General features: G+C 42.6%; 2 protein-coding genes and 1 non-coding gene across 4 annotated transcripts in view; all 3 read right to left on the bottom strand.

The window, feature by feature from the left end:
• The window catches only part of ARHGEF6 (Rac/Cdc42 guanine nucleotide exchange factor 6), a 45,330-nt gene extending 43,049 nt beyond the window's left edge, over positions 1-2,281 (bottom strand). The window contains exon 1 of the mRNA XM_077307290.1: positions 2,040-2,281. Within this exon, the coding sequence (XP_077163405.1) occupies positions 2,040-2,204 (165 nt within the window). The 5' untranslated portion in view covers positions 2,205-2,281. The remainder of the gene's footprint in view (positions 1-2,039) is intronic.
• A 3,858-nt stretch (positions 2,282-6,139) lies between these two features.
• Positions 6,140-20,490, bottom strand: RBMX (RNA binding motif protein X-linked). 2 transcript variants are annotated; one of them, XM_077309229.1, is made up of 10 exons: positions 20,366-20,490; positions 19,237-19,356; positions 18,948-19,054; positions 16,327-16,495; positions 14,966-15,085; positions 13,235-13,349; positions 13,002-13,127; positions 11,742-11,827; positions 9,049-11,249; positions 6,140-7,451 (listed from the first exon to the last, which is right to left on the bottom strand). In XM_077309229.1, exons 2-9 carry the CDS (start codon positions 19,343-19,345, stop codon positions 10,939-10,941), a joined length of 1,143 nt encoding a protein of 380 aa, XP_077165344.1. In that variant the 5' UTR covers positions 19,346-19,356; positions 20,366-20,490; the 3' UTR covers positions 6,140-7,451; positions 9,049-10,938. The 2 variants fall into 2 exon arrangements, with proteins under 2 accessions (XP_077165344.1, XP_077165345.1); XM_077309230.1 differs by having other exon boundaries at positions 11,742-11,842; positions 20,366-20,454.
• On the bottom strand, positions 19,121-19,196 carry LOC143823284 (small nucleolar RNA SNORD61). The gene has a single exon (XR_013226446.1). It is a non-coding gene; the product is annotated as a small nucleolar RNA SNORD61 (small nucleolar RNA).
• Positions 20,491-20,514: the final 24 nt, after the last annotated feature.

Below are 20,514 nucleotides of genomic sequence, written 5' to 3' on the forward strand. Positions count from 1 at the left end.
TGACCGACCTCGGAAGGATGGAAGGCTGAGTCAACCTTGAGCCGGCTGCTGGGATCGAACTCCCAACCTCATGGGCAAAGCTTTCAGGCAGCTGCCTTACCACTCTGTGCCACAAGAGGCTCTTGCCTAGGCAGTAGGGCAATCTAAAACTGGCTCTGGTCACCAGCTAAGTGGCTGCAAGAAATTTATAGTACAATTGCCCTACCTAGGCAAGCAGAGATGTGACCTGGATGACTTCGGCCCCAACGTAGGAGAACTATAAGACTCTTTCTTGCAGTCATTGCTTGGAGTGCCTAATTATGTAGTCAATAAAACCCTGGCTGTGTTGCAACAAGAGTGTGGAAGCAAACCTTTAAATACTGGCTTGGGTTTTACTTTTTAAGATCCATCAGGGGAGTCTATTATCCAATCTACTGGAAGTTCCTTTTGTGTCGAACTGGTCAGCGTTAGTCCAGCAGAAAACAGCAATGAGATTAGATCTATTGTTTCTGATTGGACATGATGAGAGGTCAATATTGCTGCAGGTTATTCAGGATCTGGAAATTCAGTTTTTGAGATCTGAGGCATTTAGTTCATGTTCAACAAAGCACTGGGGAATAATGACAGACTATGGAGAAATACATCTCTAACTTTTTGTTTTAGACAGTTCACTTTCACGAAGACCATTCTTGCTACCCAGAATGAACATCTTTCCGTATAACTTAACAAAAGTCAGGTTTAATAAGATCCCTGTTTCCCAAGGCTATGCATTCTATCTATCTATCTATCTATCTATCTATCTATCTATCTATCTATCTATCTATCTATCTATCTATCTATCTATCTATCTACCTACCTACCTACCTACCTACCTACCTACCTACCTACCTACTACCCTCCCTGGAGGCTCAGGGCGGTTTACATAAAACGTATAAACAATCCATGAAACCATCCATGACATATAAATAACCTTAACAATAAAAAAGACCAGCTCCTCTCTGCTGTTGTCCTCTGTGCATTCAGAGGCATCTCTCTGCTCTGGCAGCAGAGTTGGTTGATTTACTGCAGCTGGCTCGGCAGTTGTCTCTGCTTGCTGTGGCATCCCCTCGGAGACGGGAGCTGTCGGCGGGGGCATGACACCCAGTCAAGAAGCGTGCAATCATACTAATCTTAGTTCAGATTTTAGTTGCCCACGTGGAACAGATAAACGCAACTGCTGTACCGATACATGATTTTTGTAACTGTCCTGCAAACCTGGTTTCGCACCGTGACTGTATTTTATTCTTGTTTTACTCTTTGTTCCTGTTAACACCGATAAAGGCTCTGTACTTGTTGGTATAATAGTATCACTCCTTTAGATAGCTCATCTGGTAACCCTGGCTCTCTCTTTTGCAAGCCTAATCGACCTCACAGGACAGTTGAAAGGATAACATGGGAGAAGGGAGGGTTGAGCTTCTGCAAAGGAAGCATGATAAAAATGCACTAGAGTGTGAGCTACTTCTCATCGGCTGCCCGCAAGCTACTACTACTACTACCTCTGCAAAACATATATCACTGGCCTACTAGATTAATGGAAATATTGAAAGCTCTTAGGGGACCTTAATGGCTGTCTTTCATTAGTGTCTCTCGGGGAATGAAAATAGTATAAGGAAGGCTCATAGTTTCTTATCAATATTGAAGAAGAGTTGGTTCTTATATGCTGCTTTTCTCTACCCGAAGGAGGCTCAAAGCAGCTTACAGTTGCCTTCCCTTTCCTCTCCCCACAACAGATACCCTGTGAGGTGGGTGAGGCTGAAGGAGCCCTGATATCACTGCTCAGTCAGAACAGCTTTATCAGCACCATGGTGAGCCTGAGGTCATCCAGCTGGCTGCATGTGGGGGAGTGCATAATCAAACCTGGCATGCCAGCTTAGAAGTCCACACTCCTACTACACCAAACTGGCTCTCTTGAAGCTTATGGCTGCAGGATACTCATCTCCCAACCCCGGATAGGTACAATTTTCAGAGATCTTGCAAGCTGCGGGCTTTGAGCAACAAGCAGGTCAGCTTATAAACCTTACCTTGTCTATAGACCCCGGAAAAAGCCGTAGAGAAAGCTTGCACAATGCTACTCCGTCCTTCAAGGACATTTTGAGGAACTGCTCAGGGTCACCGATCCGCATTTTGGGGGAATTTAGGGCCCCCAACGAAATCAGCCAGGTCACTATTTGCTCTTCTGGATTCATGTTCAACGATCTTTTGTCTCTGGCACCAGATCTTATGCGCAACCAGGCCTAAGCCACATCCGTGATTGCATCTTCCTGCTTCTTCAGGGGTTGGTGGAAGTGAGCAGAGCTAGCGTTGACTGATCGCTCTGCACTTAAAGCCACAAACCAGTTGAATTCTTCAAAACAGAAAAACAAGGTACTAGAAACTATGCCCTGACTGAGGGAACTGGTCGGAGCACATTTTCAGTCACGCTTTCTGGTCTTTTTCTGAGCATATCTGCAGAAGTATAAATGAAGGGAAGGAAGAGCAAAGTGCTGGCCAATATATTGTGAGTAAGATATCCTGTTGCTCTCCCCACCCCCACCCCAATCTCACAACATATGAAACTAGCTTCTGTGCTGAGTCAGGTCATTGATCAATCTAACCCAGTATTATTTACTCACGCCAGCAGTGGCTCTCCAAGGTCTTGGTGGAGAGAGAAGCCGTACCAGAGATGGATGTTGGGGTTTTCTGCACGTGAAGCATGTGCTTTCCTCCTGAACCACAACCTTTCCATCCAAGGGCCTCCATTTGCAGAAGAATGAACTGGTAAAATCACAAGGTGGTAGAGTTGATTGTACCACTTAAGACTGCTGAGAAAGGGTGCCATTTTAGTTCTGGGGCCCATGTACTTTATTCCAAACTTTCTCAACTTTTTTACTGTTGAGAAACCCCTGAAACTTTCTTCAGGCTTTGAGAAACCCCCAAAGTGGCACGATCATGCAGAATATGGTTGGGAAGTATAGCTGTGAACATGCCCACCCAAGGGCCTTCCTTTCCTACCTCCTCCAGGCGCATCACTGGCTATTTTGGTGGTCAATATGGTCATATCACCCAATAAACATTTAATATAATATATATATTAATATTAAATATTAACTTCCACCCATTCAGGAAACCTTTTCAGGGCTATCAAGAAACCCGAGGTTTCACAAAACCCTGGTTGAGAAAGCCTGCCTGAAAGGTACACGAGAGGTTCTGCAGCACAAGAAAAGGAGCTGTGGGGGAATTTATAAGGTCAATGACACATGAAATATGCAAAAATGACCAAAGCATATCTTTATTAATTTCTTAAGCGGTCATGCTCAAGATGGCATAGGACTTCTGCACATTGATTTTTTATTTGGTCTAACCAAAATATTACATGTGCAGATTGCCAAGTATTCCAGATGCACCTAGCTGAATAGCTAAAAACGGGGGTCATCAACCCCTGGTTCGCAGTCCGGTACTGGGCGGCGAAGGCCTCAGTACTGGGCCGCCACCGCCCGCACCTGCCTCCTCCCCCCCTGCAGTGAGAAGTTTGCCAGGCCGCGAGTGAAGCCTGGTTAGCTTCTCGCTGTGAGAGGGGGGAAAAGAGGTAAGCACTGCCGCAGGCAGATGCAAATGTGCGTGTGCGGCACTCTGCGCATGTGCATTAGCGCCCCCTGCTGGTGCAAACGCACATGCTCTGCGCTCTGCGCATACGCATTAGTGCCCCTTGCTAGCGCAAACGCGCATGCATGGCAACTCTGCGCATGTGCGTTTGCACGCAGCTGCTATGTGTGCGTGGCGGCGCCTGGCCCGCCAGCTCTCCCCCACCCCCAGAGGCAGTCCTCAACCACAAAAAGGTTGGGGACCGCTGGCTAGAAACACACCAATGACCAAACAGGCACAGGAAGGAGCAATGCAAGGAGAAAAAGGTGACAGGTTTTATAAAGCCTCATCTTTTAGAAATCCATCCTCATGTGCACTATCCAATTGGTTTTGTTCTGGGACTTTTATTTTGACTAAGAGTTCCTGGTAATCAACAGACAGATTCACCTTCCCTTTGGCCCTCACTGCTCTTCTCCAATGTTCACCAGCTAAAGCAAGGCATCCTGTCACAAGCCTGTTTGTGACACACACACACAAATCTACTTTCCAATAGCCCTCCTCATTCATCCAGCTTTAGCCTGAGCTATTGCCTCCACCTGCCGGCAGACAGCTTGAAATCCAAACACTAGCTCAGGCATCTCCTAAGGATGCAGACTACTGCCCAAATTCTTTTCCACTTGCCTGACCATAATGGGCACACTGAATCACGCTCCTCAGACACTAGGGCTTCATGTTCCTGTTACATGTGAAGTGTAGGAACGAACAACCCCTCAACTGCCCTAATGCATGCATCACCTTCTTAAGAAATGTGGTTTGGAACTGCTGATGCAGATGCTAGACCTTTTGAGAGGGTCAGTTGAGCAAAGTTTGCTAACGCAGGTAAAAAGTATCCTATTTGGTGCTCAGTTGACATGGAAACCCCCTTGGTGTTTTCAAAACAGGTGTATAAAAGTACATTTTCACTACCTGTCTCTGCACAACCACCCTGGACTTCCTTGGTGGCCTCCCATCTAAGTCCCAACCAGGGCAGAGGCACATGAGCAGCCATCATCGTTGCTCCCTGCCCTGGAAGTGGCAGGGAAAACGGGAAGTGGATGAGAGCAGCCATCACAGTTTATTCCTGTCCTGGATTTGGTGCAAATAACTGGGTGGATGGGGAGGGGGGGGGGGAAAGCAGCCATTGCAATTGCTCCCTGTCCTAGATGTGCAAAAGGCTGGGCAGCTGGTGGGGGCAGCCATCACAGTTGCTCCCTATCCTGGGAACCGTACGAAAAACCTGTGTGCTGCTGGATTGGATGACAGGCTAGATGGCTGTAGGTGTCACAATCACAATCAGAGAGCCAGTTTGGTGCAGTGGTTGGGAGCACGGACCTCCAATCCAGCAAGCCAGGCTCAACCCCGCAACCCCCCCCCCCCCCCCGTCCCCATGCAGCCAGCCAGGGGCTCACTCTGCAGAGGCTGCCGATTGCATGCCTGTATACACCACCCTGAGTCCCCAGCCCAGAATGCAGGGAGTCAGCTGCCTCCTTGAAATCCTCCATAGTCTGAGGCCCCAGCCCAAAAGCCTTGGGCAGTCTCTCAGCAAACTCCTTGGAGTCTCTCTTCATTGTCTTCAGTGGTGTTGTGCTGAATTTGAGTGCACACAGATCTGGGAGATTTTCCTTCGCTCATTTTGTGATTCAATAGTAGGAAAGGTTTTCTCATCAGTGGGTGAGTGGAGCTAGCCAGGAGCCTGCTACCTGAATGGGAGGGCTATTCAAATTTGGAAAGCCAGCCCATGGTCACCCATTAAAGCCACTCAAAATAATTTGAATAAGAATAGCCCTAACTGAGCAAGCAGAGGCATGACCTAACCACTGAATGGAAATGGCACTTTGCCTTTCTGACAGATGTAGGAAAGCTACTCAACAGTTTCCATGTGCAACTTCAAGGAAAGGGGAAGCCCATAGTTCCCATTGAGATACTGGCAAGTTTGTTGATTTAACTTTACTTGTTCTTCATTTTAAATATTGTATTTGCTCCTGTTTTGTTTTTACTTCAAAATAAGATATGTGCAATGTGCATAGGAATTTGTTCAGTTTTTTTAAAACTATAGTCTGGCCCTCCAACGGTCGGAGGGACAGTGAACTGGCCCGTTTTTAAAAGTTTGAGGACCCCTGGTGTAGGGGGTTGGACTAGAGATGACCATTAGGCCTCTTCCAACTATTAATCTATGATTCTGTATTGTGCCTTTTTAAAGTAGTGGAGATTCACAAATTTAACACACTGGCTTAAATAGATTCCATTCAAAGCCTTGCAGGAGGGATCTGGGTCTCCAACCACATTCAGACCAGAAACTTTATTGAGGTGCAAAAAACAGTATCTTCGTTAAAACGCAGGCAAAAATGAAAGCGTGTCACTAGCTTGCTTGCCCAGAATAGAATGATCAGATGAGTTCAGAACCTGCCGACTGGCAGAGAATACAAAGCTTCATGGCATATATAAACGATTAAGTCAACAGTATTTAAAATTCAGTTTGAATGCATGTAAAATGTTGGCAAAGATCAAACACAGTTATGACTAATTTTCTGCAAAGATAACTTTATTGAAATCTACTAAAATCCATGCCATTTGCCAGTCCTCCCTCTTTCCCCAAATATCAGTGGCATAAGGCAATGTTCCCAAACCTATGGGATGCAAAGCCTCTGAAAATGGGCCAGTCCTCACCACTCCTTTTGCCAAAATCTGACCCTGGAAACAAGGTGTTTTTGATGGCATAAACTAGTCAGTATTTTTCATTGCATAACTATGTTGATCAAACGAAACTTGCCTCAATGGTTACCAGAGGAAGTTTCTTAGAAACCCAAGAGCTGGCCTAGAGGGATGCAAGGGCTGTGTATATTAAAATGCCACTTGCTTTGGGTTCAGTGGATAGAGCTGCACTCTTTGTGCAATGTTTGGTTTCTCAGTAACATCTGGTGAGACACTGTAGAAAAATGAAATACTTGACTAGATAACCACTGAAGTCAGTTTGCTAAGGGAACCAAAAAATCTTGGGTTGATCCAAGGTTACCATACCAAGTAAATCAGGATTTGTTGGGGTCACTACACAAAAAAGGTTGCAAACTGCTATTGTAAGGGATAAACCCCTAATCACCTATTCAGGGTTTGTCTGTCAGCTTGACCAGAACGGTTCAGTTTTTTTAAAACTATAGTCCGGCCCTCCAACCATAGCTACACTGACCTGCAGCTACACAAACGGAAACTTTTAGCTTCATTAACGACTGACAACGCAAGGTGTCTCAAGACATTTCAGGCACTCCCAATTCAGAGAAGCCAAATATGGGTTTTTTAGTGCAACTAAACAGGGACTATGTTTTGAGAAGCCCTGTCTGCAGGGTTAGAACAGTGGTATCTGATAGAGCAGGGATCTCCCAGTGGAAAATTCAATAGTTCACTGGCTGCTGTAGTATTTAGAGCACCCCCTAGAAAACCCAGAAGATAACAAAATGACCTGCACAAGGCTTTTTTCAAATAAAAAAAAGATTTCATGGAATTTTTTCCTATGATATTTAGCTGATGGCTACATTTCTCGTACTTGTTCTAGCCTTGGTAATAACTTAACAGAGAGGGAACTACTTCACAATATTCTTCATTACATCAAAGTAGCTCTCTTTAAAGAAGAGGTTGGGGACTCCTTTGTTAAAGGGAACGAAGTAAACTGGACAAAGACTGCTGCCTGTTGTCTTTCCTGGACCCATAATAAAGATGCATATGGCACTCTGACTTCCCTCTGAAGTCTTCCTTAAACACTGTAATTATATTTGAAGCCTTCCCAACAACTGCATTCTCTATGGGCATCCATTCTTCACCATCCACAATTACCCAAGTACCTAAAAGAAAAAGAGAAAGCAGTATCAGCATATATTTCAAAGATAGGAAAAAGCCAATTATTAAAATGACCTAGCTCAGAATGATTGAGACATCAGTGAATTAATCTGAATCAATTTCAAAGGCCCCCCCCCAAAAAAAGAAGAAAGAAGGCACAGCCCGCAAAAAACTGTTAACTGAGACAAATCTAATCCAGTTTCTGTTCTTGAGATGTCGGGAACAATAATTTTCCACACAGCATATACCTTTGTGAGGGTGTAATGCCCAATACCAACAAAAAAAATCTTCAGAATGCCATTTCTCTCATCTGATTACAGTCTTTCAATAAGCTATTTATTCTTTTCTGGATTGCTGAAGAGCATTTCCTACCCAACCTGAGCCCCCAAAATATCAGCATTTCCTGAATCCCAATACCAAGTATGATTGTTGAAGATTGCTGAAGAGCACTTCCTGCCCAACCTGAACTAAAAGAGTATACAATAATTACGGGTGTAGGAAATATACGAAAGCAGTATTTTTCAGATTCAGGTATACAGAGCCACCAAAATACCAGCATTTCCTGAATCCCAATATCAATATGGTATTGGGATTCAGTAATATATACACCAAATTTTTTCAGCTTCATTATAGCTTATAGGGACAAATATAATCAATGGTCTTCACAGGGTATAAAGAAGATTCAATCTGGGGTATTGGGGAGGTGGGAGACTGCTTTGGACTAGATTCCTGGTCCAATCTTTTTGAAACTCAGGGAGGTGAAATTAAGAGGCACCAGCAGCTATGCTGCATATTTGTTGCCTCTTAATTCACCTCCCCAAGTTTCAAAAAGATTGGACCAGGAACCCAATTCTGAGAGTTCTCAAAGTAGGTTCCCCAATTCTCCATTGTTTCCAAAAGCAAGGAGAAAAGGCATTTAAAGAGAATGTGGCCCCTTTAAAATTCAAATGCATTTTGTATTTAAAGTCATGACACTGGTGTAAGTGAACTCCAAGGATATCTAAAGGGATTGAGAGTCCTTTAACTGCAGCTATGGAGCAGTCCTGAAAATTCCTTATGTCCAAAAGAACCTTCTGGTTGTCATCAATTATAAGAATATTCCAGTGAGTGTTGCTAACTTAGCAGCAGAAAGTTGCACTCAAACTCACTCTTGAAGGCCAATGTTAGTTGCTCCTGCATCACAACTAGAGAACTTTCTGAAACCCAAAGGAACATCCAAAACACAACCAATACATTTCAAGTAGAAAGAAGTGCTGCACAACTGAATTCTTGAAGTTAAAGACTATATTCAATACTTTATAAGCAGCAGTGCCATTAGTGTTTAAGGAAGCCAAACCTGCCATCTGAAAGTGATGCCCTTTATGATCACTGACACATTTTAAAAGTCAGCTCTCTTTATGTAGTGGGCTTATTGAGACCATGCAGAGGAGCCTTCAGTTTAAAAAAAAACCCAACTGATTGGCCAAGCACCTAGATTCCATCTCTGCATGTGCAGTAACTGGTTTCAGTTTCTATTCTAGTGGAAACTGGTGCTTGTCCTCAATTCCAAGCTAAAGAGGCTTTGCATTCCTCTTAAAACTGTAGCTCTACTTCTGGATTCACCTGCTGGACTGTTTTAGCTGATATCCATGTTGTCCACCACCGATTCAGAGACTGCATCTCAGGTAATATCTCCTTGGGCGATGATCAGCCTGCAACGGTTAACAGAAATATGAAAAACAGTGCTAACACTAGCTGCCCGTGCCCATAACCTCCCCCCTACCCCAAAAATGAACTGGCATGCCTGAGTTTGCCGATTAATCTGTTTCAAGCTCTAATACTTTAGTTTGAGAGGTGGAAGGTTCACTGGCTTGGAAATGAACTGGTGGCTTAGTGATAAGTTGCATGGCTTATGGATTCTTATATTTCCTTTCCAATGCTGATTTTCATGATCAATCCATAAGTTGATTGGCAAATATATTTTGAGGACTACAGTGGAACTTTAGTTGGAGGTCTTCAAGTCTTATCAAGAGCATCTGTGAACTTCGCGGCTACACCTGGGTCATGACAATGTGCCACAGGTCCTGCCATTTCGCATCAACACTCCCCACAAAAGACTACAGTACGAAAAGTGATCAGCCATCCAACTAAACATCAGGTTCGTAATGGCTTGCTCAAAATTCCCCAAGATGATCTAGATTTTGGCAACTTAAGCCAATTTCTGTTTATGTTAGGGTTTTTAATTTCTTAATATAGAGGAGCCTGGTTAAGTATCTTCATTGAAACACACTGGGCAAAAAGCAACCCTTCCCAACCCTTTTACAGGGAGTTGGTCTACAATGAGCTGCTTTTTTAAAGTGTCATTTTCAAAAACTTTGTGCCATACACTTTCATCCAAGATAAGGTTATGTTGAATTTGGAAGGCTTCGCCTAAGGTTATCCAGCACAGTTTTTCCATTGGGTGCTGTATTCTTTACATCTAGAAAGAACTTCCATTGCCATGATGTACAGCATATCCTACCGTACTAGGAAGATGAGAGTTTTCATTTCAAGTTTGACTTAGACTGAAAAACTAGTTTGCTTTGCTTACCATCTTTGCTGTTTCACAGGCATTTGGTGCTTTAAATCTGTTGTGGAATGCTGTAAGTTTCACTGCTAATATGAAGCCATAAGCCTTTCAGAAGTTGGAGAGAAAGACTTCTTTGCTTATCTTATTTTCTCCATTTTGCCTTTGGAATCAAAGATGTTCCTTTAAAATGAGACACTACAGGGTTGCAAAAATTTGAAACAGTAAGAGCAAGTATTGTTTTGTAGCTTCTTTGATGGAACCGGTCAAACCTTTTATTTACAGAACTCTGTAGCTTTGCTTACTACAGATTATTATTTTATTTGGGGGGCGTATGAGGTTCTTGCAAATTCCCAAATGAAACACGTAGGAAGGCACAATGCACATTCAGCATTATCCATTTGTTGTTTTGATTTAATGACTGAATGGTATCTTGAATTTTACATAAGGCTGAAGAAATTTCATATTTGCGAGCTTTGTGTGCATTCTGGCACTAACATTTTAATTTGGCACACATTCCCACCACCCTCCAACAACTAAAATGGTGCCTAGAAAAATGGCACATTTGCATACGTAGAATGATCCATGGCCATTTTAGATGGCTGCACGTTGTATGGGGAGCCTTAGGTTTGCTGGTCTCATTGATGAGGTGAGAAGTGAGGCATTTTAGGGTTAACGTTTACTGTGAAAGTTACAACACTAGTAATACAGGCTCAAATGTCATACATTAACATCTGCTTTTTGAGAGAAATATTAACAATTTTGAAATGAAATAACAAGTGTTTACTCTTTTCTCACAAAAAACATAAGTCATGGAGGGGAACTTAACAGGCAACAATTAAAAAAAAGGTAAAAACAACTTTTTCAGTAGTCCTCTGGGAGTGAAGATAGAACTTCCATTCCATTTGTTTGAGGAAAAGCTGATTTGGTCCAATAGTTTTAAAGGTTTAGTATCTGCTTCGGCCTCCACCTCTATCAGAGCGACTCCCTCCACGGCCACCACCTCTGGGTGCTCCGCGGCTTGAGCTGCTGTATGAATCCCGTGGAGGAGGATAGCCCCTTTCCATAGAAGGGGGCAGGCCTCTGTCTTGTCTTCCAACACGATCACGGCCACTTGAGTAGACTTCACTTCTGCTGCTTGAGTAACTTTCTCGACTTCCACCATACCCATCTCGGGTGCTCCCGTAATCGTCATAGCGACTGCTTCCACCATAAGATGGAGGGGGCCCTCGTGCAGGTGGAGCACTACGTGAGTTACCTGCAGGTTCAATGGTCAGGTAATAGGGCAACACTATAAATCATATCACCACAATTTTACATCTGAGTTTAAAAATTGAATCAAAGGCTTCTGTTACTCTTTTGTATTAACTGAGAATATAAATCTCATACGTTGGGACATTTGGCAGGGGAGTATCGGACAGTGAATGAAATAAAAGGCTGTTTGAAGACGCTGGTTTTTCTCAAGGCAGCTCTTTTTGGGGTTATTCCAGAACAGCTTGCAATTTTTACAGAAGAAACTCAGCCATTTTTTTCCAGTGATAGATGCAATTCATGAATGTTGAACTTTTGCTTCGTTAGCTTACAGGAACTGCAATTCAATTGTGCTGTTAAATAAAATAACCGTACTTTTTCCCCACTGTGGAGGGCAACCCCAGCATTCAAATCCCCCTCACGCAGAAGCAGAAGCAGTCTAGTAAATAGAGAACAAATTATGTTAAACCTCCTTAAGACCCTAATAATAAGCACTTACCATAACTCTCATATGAATCTCTGTAAGAGCCTCCGCTAGGATGATCTGAGTAGTCCCGGTCACGCCCTCCGTAGCCATCACGGTCACTGTAAGAAGAATAACTACTGAGGTTTAGTACAAGTTGTTTCTGGAATAGCTCACAAATCTGTAAGACAACTTACTACGTTTCCCCAAAAATAAGACATACCCATAAATAAGCCATGGCAGGATTTCTAAGCATTTGCACAATATACGCCATAGAAATAAAGCTGCGGCTGACTTTTTACTCGGCACTGTGGGCCTCTCCCCCAGCTGCGGGGCTGGGAATCCGCTCTGACTTGGGGGTGTTTCTCTCTCCTCTCTTCAAAGAAGGGGGTGGAAAAGCCCAGCCAAGAGGAGTCAAAGGGAAGAGCAGCTTGCCCTCCCTCCCTCGCAGCAGATTCCAGCGCGTGCCACCACCTCCCCTCAGCTCAGCGATCCCCGTTTACTTCCACAGCAGCCAAGCAGGAGAGGAGGGCAGCTTTTGTAAGCAGGGATGACCAGCAGCAACATGCCAGCTGATGCTTGGCGGAAGACTTGGGTGCCTGCAGCCAGCCAGGCATCCTTCTGGGTGCCAGCCCTGAGCACACCACGCACATTTCCACCCTACCCCGCTTTTCTCTTTCCCTGAAAATTACCCATAGTGTGTCTTCTTGAGGAATAATAAATATAAGAATGTCTTATTTTTGGGGGAAACATGGTACTTCTAATATTCATACCCGTCATGTTTTCACATGGTTCCCAGGTACCTTCCTATACAGGCAGATGGACTACTTCAAAGAACATGTACCTTCACACCATTTTCTAGCTAACTTGTTGATAATTGCTTTTAGCAAATCAATAGTGTCTTGGTGTGGTGGTTAAGAGTAGTGGCTTCTAATCTGAAGACCTGGATTTGATTCTCCACTCTTCCACATGCAGCCAGCTGGGTAACCTTGGGCTAGTCACAGTCCTGTTAGTCCTGTTCTTACCAAGGAATCCTGTCAGAGCTCTCTCAGCCCCACCTACCTCACAGGGTGTCCTGTTGTGGGGAGAAGGGGAAAGTGATTTTAAACTGCTTTGGAACTCCTTTGGGTAGTGAAAAGTGGGGTATAAAACCCAACACTACTTCTTCAAACAACTATAGCGATGGCCTCAATTTCCTCCCTAATTTGCTCCCACAACTGCTGCAAACATCACCCCCTGATCAGTCTGTTATATATACCACAGAGTCACATACATAAACAGCTGAACGCAAGATACCTGTAACCTCTTGAGGGGTACTCATCACGTGAACTGGAATGACCATAATCACGGTAGGCATAATCTCGTGGTGGTGGAGCATAATCCCTTGTGTCCCTGGAACTTGGATAATCACGACTTGAATAACTATGGAAGAGAAAGTGAAATTACTTTTGCTATTGAAGGAAACAAACTACCAGACTATTTATATCTTACTAACTTTCAAGCATTAAACTTATGGAACCTAATTTTACCTGTCTTTAGTGCTGTAACCATCATCTCTTGGAGACAAGTAGACATCTCTTCGTGACGGTAGTGGCTCTCTACGAGGCGGACCTCCATAGCTGTCTCTGCCACGGGACAGGGGTGCTAAAGAAATCAAGCACAAAACAAAACATTATGAAATTAAATCTTATGAAATAGTAAAATTGTTAGAAATTCTCAACCAGGTTGAGCAAAGATAATTGCTGAACCACCAAAGGAGAAAAGAAGTTTAATATGATAGCAAAAATAAAGAGAAGTAACAAAATCATAAAAAGTATAAATTCCTTTGGATCATTTCCTCCAAACAAGACAAGGTTCAGAAGTCTATACTCTGCAATGTTTCTATAGCGTAAGAGGAGTGACCTATCAAATTTATGTTCACTTCAAAGCAGTCTTTCTCAACTTTTTTACAGTTGAGAAACCATTGAAACATTCTTCAGACCTCGAGAAACCACAGAAGTGGTGCAATCGTGAAGAATATTGTTGGGAAGCAGGGGCATCCAGAATCACATGCCAACCCAGTCAAATGGCCTATCTTTGCTGGTGTTAATGCTAGCTGACTCCTCAAGCCTGCACAACAGGCTCCAGGTACTTGGTCAAAAAATCTAGGTGGTGCAGAAGGGTGGTTGCCCATCAAAATAAATAGTTGTATGTCATCAACGTACTGGAGACAACCTAGCCTGAAATCATGGACCACTTGGGCATGCTAAGTATTAAATATGTTAAATAACATTGGGGAGAGAATAGCTCCCTGTGGGATTCCATATATTAGGGCTCACTGCTGGGATATTCTCTCCCCTAGCATCACCCTCGGTCCCCAACCTTTAATAGCCCATAAACCATACACCTAAGTGTTGAAGAATGAACTCTCCGACCCCCAAGTAAAACAGATGCTTGCTACATCAACAATCTAGATTTGACAGTATCAGATTAATATTTCAGTATCCATTTCCCCAGAAATTATTTTGCTTCATATTTTGGATAGTAGAAAAGAAACACTGGATACTGAATCAAGTTCCATCTTTTGGCAGTCACAGTAGCGTTGGTTTGAAGGTATCTAGAGGAAACAACACTTCATTTGAATTGCTGGTAGTGCACTGCAATGTGCAATCATGACTGCCTGAAGTTAGGAGCTGTTAATATGTTAAAATACAGAAGCAGATGGAATCCAGTGGCATATTTAATTCTGAGGTAGAGTGAACATTTCTGCCTAGCATCTCTTTGAAAACTGTTCCAATTGTACTTAAACAGTTCTTGTATAAGTAGTGACTCTCCTTTTTGAGTTAAATTTTCTCAATTAAATATGTCTCATTGTAGCATCTACTATACCATGCCATCCTGCTTAGCTGCGTTCGTATGCTGATGACATACATCAGCAATACACGGTGGCAAAGTTAATATTTCACAAAATAAGATATGACTAAGGGATGGTGGTAGTGTTGGAATCCAATCTTGTACTGTGCTTCACAGTGTTAGTATTAACAAGTAATTTCAGTCTGGGAGCTTACAGAGGTCAGTATAACTGAAGGGATCAGTTCACACACTAAATTAAATGAAGAAACAGGATAAGCAAAGACTATCAAGTCAAAAAATAAGTTGCAGGCTTCTTAGAATCATTTCATTTGAGGCTGTTTCCTGGCTTTACACTAGTTAAATCAAGAACCAAGAGGGATTTTATTACCTCTGTTACATCTTTCATTTGCATGTTTGGGAAGACTTACCTCTGCCTCCCATTCCACTGCTGCTACGTACAGGTCCAGAAGGAGCAGGTCTTTTAGGTGGTGGGCCCCCACTGCGTGGTGGTGGTCCTCTTTTCATTGGAAGAGGGCCCCTAGAAGAACCTAAAACAGTGGCAATTAGGGTTAATTAGACATTACACCTAGTTTCAGTAACAGGAACACCACAAGCAAGTTTCCAAAATCCCAGATAACAGAATCCTTCAGAATCTGACTTGCTACAGACAGGCATTTTGTTGACAGCATTTTCTATACAACAGGTGACCCAAACATAGTGAAGAAAGAACTTTACTAAACTAAGCATAATGCAATTTACTACTGATCTGAGTAAATACACCAAAAGTTATACATTCTACTGTAAAAGCCAGGATGGAGTTAAATTGTAGTCACAGTGGCTTTTCTATGTGCAGCATAGCAACAAAAATTTACTGAATGCACTGCCTCTATGTTCAGATTATCAAAAAGGGACAGATCATGTTATTCCAATGCATGAAAGGCTGTTACATTTAAGTGGGCAGAGTTGATTTCTGCTGTTCTAATGATGTAGATTTTGGTCAATTAGGATAAAATTCTCTGAAAAGAGCAGGTTAAGTAAAAACTAGATAGTCATCTTTCAGCAAAAATCTAGCTTTGGACTGCACACTGAGCAGGGGCTGACTAGGTTGTTTATAAGGTCACTTTCAATTTCAGGACTTCACAGATTCAAACAGGTGTCTTATGCTCAAACATTACAAGCATATTGTAGATAACAGACACCTAAAGTCAGTCAATATATCAACAGCTGGCAAATTTAAGAATTTTATAACAATACATGTAGAGTTTATTCTGACTAAAGATAGAATAAGTGCTTGGTTACTCAGTGTTATAGGAACTAAGGTCTCTCAAACAGTAAACTTCAGGGGAAAAAACATCCTATGTTTTACAGTTAATTATCACTGCATGATGAGAACTGCCTACAAGTTTCTGGAAGTGTAATATATCAAGCATCATCTTCAATTTGCCTGATCAACATGAGGTTAATTCCTTACTTCTACTGCTATAACACAATTGCTCTTCTTGGGCACAACCAGGAAGGAATACAAGACTACTTTACAATCTGAAGTGAATACAAGACTTGGCATCTGAAGTGAATACAAGACTACTTTACAATCCTTTAAGTTGGTGCAAGAGGATCAGTCATCTCTTTCTTATCAAGGTATTGTGAATTTCTTTTTGTAAATGAAGTTCCTGATTTGTGATGCTACAGTTTGAATGTTTGAGCACAGGATTCCTTGTTTACACATTTTTTGCATACCACCAAACAGCAACCACTATACATTATCTAATGTGGAAGAATTCACACGTACCCAAATGGCTTCCCCTTGAAGGAGGACCCCGCGTTCCACTGCCACCTCTTCCACCTCTAAGACCTCTGGGAGGGCCTCTACTCCTTGGAGGGGGTGGGGGCCCACGCCTACCGGTTTCAAAGAACGGTTTGGTAGCCTGTTCCACTTTAATGGATTTCCCATCTAAAGACTAAACAAAAAATTCTATTATGTTAATAGCAAGAACATTTTATTTTTACGAACCAGTGCACAAATAACCAATACTTTATAGAATTTTGTTGTACTCAATTATATATTTTATATTATGTCAGACAGATTATAATTTTGAAAGCCCTTTTAGTTCTAGTAGATGTTTACCAGGACAGAGCTTGATAAATCCTGTGTGCCAGGTCGCCTATGTGCTTATCTGTTACAATCTTAGCAGCTATTGCTCCTGACAACTTGCATTCACTCCCTTCCCAGCCATGATTAGAACTGGAACTTAGGAGAGTTCCATCCTAACAATGAGGATGCAGCAGAGCTTCCAAAAGGTAGCAGTCTCTCCTTAGATTGTGGCCAGGGAGGTCAGGAGCAGTGACAGCCAACTGTAGGATTTTAAATACCCCCCCCCCCCCCGATCTCTCAGCATAACTGCTGATACTCTTGCCTACTTCCCTTCTTTGCTGTAATTGGACAGGGCACAGGTAGCAGGTAGCATTGGAAAGCACAACACCTTTGTAACAGATACAGTAATTTGTCATTAAAATGTATATAGTTCTTATTACACTAAAGCTAGAGCCCTGAAGATTTCTCTTGAGAATGATTCAACTGAAAGTGTGACAGCTCTTTAGACAGCCACTAATTACTAGGGCCTAAAATTTTGCAGTTCAAATCTCCATGTTGAATCTCTGAGAAAGTTTAGGTTCTGACAGCAGCAGGGTCCAACAAACTTTCAACTTGATCCTGCCCATCTTCCCTTATTAGTATTGCTCACGTTGCTCTGTTTAAACTCTGAAGCAAATGAGTTTGGTTTCTAAATTTCTGAGCCAGGCCCTACATTCAAAAAATATGGTCCAACATCTGTATTAAGGTATTTTCAGTAACGGTTGAACACCATGCAGAATATCTTCCACTTACATTAATACAGTTTCAAAAGATAGCTATGTTGGCCTACAGTAGATCTAACTACAAATTCAGTTACACCTTAGAGTCATTAAGAAACATCTTGATGTTCAAGGTATAAGTTTTAAAGAATCAAAGTTCTAACAAAGAGAGCTTTGACTTTAAAAGTTTGAATATAAATAAATAAATCCCCCCCCCCCCCAATCCCTTTTTGGTCTTCAAGGAACCACTAGAATCATAACCAGCTCTTCTACCACATTTATTTAGTTCCCGCCACTCATGGCAAACCATCTCGTGGCGGGTTACATAATAAAACCCCACATAAAACAGCAAAACCCGATTAAGTTACCCCATGTTACTGTTTCTGCTGGCATTCATAACAAGCCCAACTGTATTACACAAATCTATGTATTTAAGGGCTCTGTATATAAAACCCGTGCTAGGAATCTGTCAGTTTTGGCTAAATTAGGGAAGTCCAATTGCAACTTGATAATCATCTTGTAGATTAAAGTTTAGAAACTTTGAAGTGATTTAAGAGTCTAGATCAACTGACAATTTGTGGACTGCATTATAAGTTTCCAGGCTGTGCTTTGTATAGTATAGCTTATCCGATTGCATGGCACTTACAAATTATTAACATTTCATAGAATTATACTTGAGATGCTGGGCCTTCCAGCTCCATTCTTTTATAGTAACGCCTTCCCCACCCCCTTCTATTTGTACCTATGTTCCACCTGGTGGAATGAGCTCCCGGAGGAGATCAGGGCCCTGACGGAGCTTAAACAGTTCCGCAGGGCCTGCAAAAAGGAGCTCCTCCGCCAGGCATTTGGTTGAGACCAGGCACAACCAACAGCGAATGAAGGGCCCCCGCTCCCCCCCTCCCCCCATCTCCCCCCTTCCTCCCAGAACTCCACCAGAGCGCTCTGGACCTGTTGTGGTATTGCACCGTTCCATCGTTATATTATTTTATTATACTGTTATACTGTTACATTATTCTGTTATATGGTTACAACCACTGTTATTATTTACTGTATGTTTTAACGAAGACTGTTTCATGTATCGTTGATTAGTTTTAATGTAAACCGCCCTGAGCCTTCGGGGAGGGCGGTATATAAATCTAAATAAATAAATAAATAAATAAATAAATGTCATTACTTTCTAAATGTGTATAATTTAATGCATTTGTTGAAGTGGATTTTGGTTTGTAAAAGCACACATGACAACACATTTATTAACTTTAAATAAATTAAATAGAAACACTTTACTATTCTTGCAAAAGCACCATGCTTTTTCCTTAAAGTTTAATTCAGGAAAAAATTATCACTACAGAGGGCATTCTGTTATCAAGATAGGGCCGTTAAACTTTCCCAGTAGCTATTTTACTTGGATAAGGCAAACAAAAGAAAATTTCCAGAAATCACCAATATGCCCAGATCTTCAGTCTTCCAGCGAGCTATCATCATCATCATCATATATAAAAGGAAAACATTCTTTTGTGGTGGTAATCCAACTGTTTTCAACTAGTAAACAACAATTCTTACCTTTCCATTCATATCTCTGGCAGCATCCTTGGCATCTGCAGGACTCTCAAAAGTGACAAAAGCAAATCCTCTTGACTTATTGGTTTCACGATCTTTCATGAGGAGAACTGAAGACAGAAGGAAGTGTCATTCCTAGCTCATGACACAGTAATATACTGCGTTTTTACATCAGTTTGCTCAGAACTTCTTAGAGGACAAACAAGCTCTATCATTTCAGCTCATGATCATAGCTGTTTAGTTCATCACTGCAAAGTTAACTATAACACTACTTAAGATGCTTTGTGCTTACCTTCCACTATGCGCCCATATTTGCCAAAGACAGATTCAAGAGCCTTCTCATTTGTCTCTGTATTCAACCCACCAATGAACAGCTTTCCAGGCCGATCTGCTTCCACCATTTTTACACTATCTGGGATTTAGAACAAAAATGCAGTTGTTGGAGAAAACTGAAATGCTTCGACATTTCCAATGGAAAACTTGGCTGTATCCTCTGGGCCCTGATACACCTAAAATAGACCTGTTCTCTTACAAAAATCCCAAAGATACTTATTAAATCTTGTCTGCTTAGAAACAACAAGTTAAGGAAAGGACTTCAACATTCAAGTTAAAGCCACTATTATTAAGGCTGTCGTTTCCCACAAAATATTCTGCATATCAGAGACCAAAGATTCAGCAGTCTGTCACACAACGGCCTTCTTGGATCTGTAAAGAGCATGAAAGGGCTGCGAATGCAAAGGAAAAAGAAAGCGTGGTGGACCAGAGACCTTAACTCTATTGATAAAGCCTCCTGCACAACCTTTTAAGTGTCTCCTCCCAGTCCACCCTGGCATATCTCACAGGGTGGTTAGGAGGGAGAAAAACTGTGAAGGCAGCAAGAACTAATGAAAATTAGTATGGAGGCAGTCAGAACATAATCAATCAATTCGCTTTATAAGAACCAAGTGGACAAAAAAAAACCCCGCCGAGGGAGCGCATGCGCACTGAGATGCTACGGGGAACAAAGATACAAAAAGACGCGCCGAGAACCTATGGGTAGGAGTGAACTGTGGCGCATGCGCAGACAGCCGCTCTGTGCACGCACGCTAACCGTCCTGAAGCCGGGTTCCTGGGGGGAGATTAAAAAGGAGCTCCTTAGAACCGCCACAAAATGGCGGCTCCAGTATCTTGTTCCCAACCCCTCCCCAGTGCAGTTTAAAGCGCCCATGCCAGGGTTGTCCTCAGACGGCCGCTCGTTCACTCCCCTCAGCCCAGCTCTACGTATTAAAATGGCGCTTAACCATCCATGAGGAGAAAGGGGGTGTGGATAAAGCGAGGTCAGCCATAAAGACGGGGACAAAAGCCCTCCGCACAAATTGAACATATCACGGTGAGGTGATGGGAATAGGTTAGAAAAACAGTTAGAAAAACAGTTGTTTTACCTGCCCGGCAAACCGCCTGCTTAAAAAGTTGCCCTGCACCACTCACTACGCACCAGCCAGCAGGACCGCAAACGACGCACTGAGAGGGAACAAAGGGGCTGCGGGCCCTTATATAGGTGACGTCAGCGCGCTGCCGAACGATGCAGAGA

The sequence above is a fragment of the Paroedura picta genome, chromosome 13, assembly GCF_049243985.1.
Source record: "Paroedura picta isolate Pp20150507F chromosome 13, Ppicta_v3.0, whole genome shotgun sequence".
Classification (NCBI taxonomy): domain Eukaryota; kingdom Metazoa; phylum Chordata; class Lepidosauria; order Squamata; family Gekkonidae; genus Paroedura; species Paroedura picta.

What these genes read in the sequence shown, in the direction of transcription:
- RBMX (XM_077309230.1), bottom strand. Translation starts at nt 19,345, where the DNA reads ATGGTGGAAGCAGATCGGCCTGGAAAGCTGTTCATTGGTGGGTTGAAT. An exon ending in CCAGAGATATGAATGGAAAG is followed by an intron (nt 16,496 to 18,947) that starts GTAAGAATTGTT and finishes TTTTTTGTTTAG; the next exon opens with TCTTTAGATGGGAAATCCAT. An exon ending in AGATTCATATGAGAGTTATG is followed by an intron (nt 11,250 to 11,741) that starts GTAAGTGCTTAT and finishes TTGAACCTGCAG; the next exon opens with GTAACTCACGTAGTGCTCCA.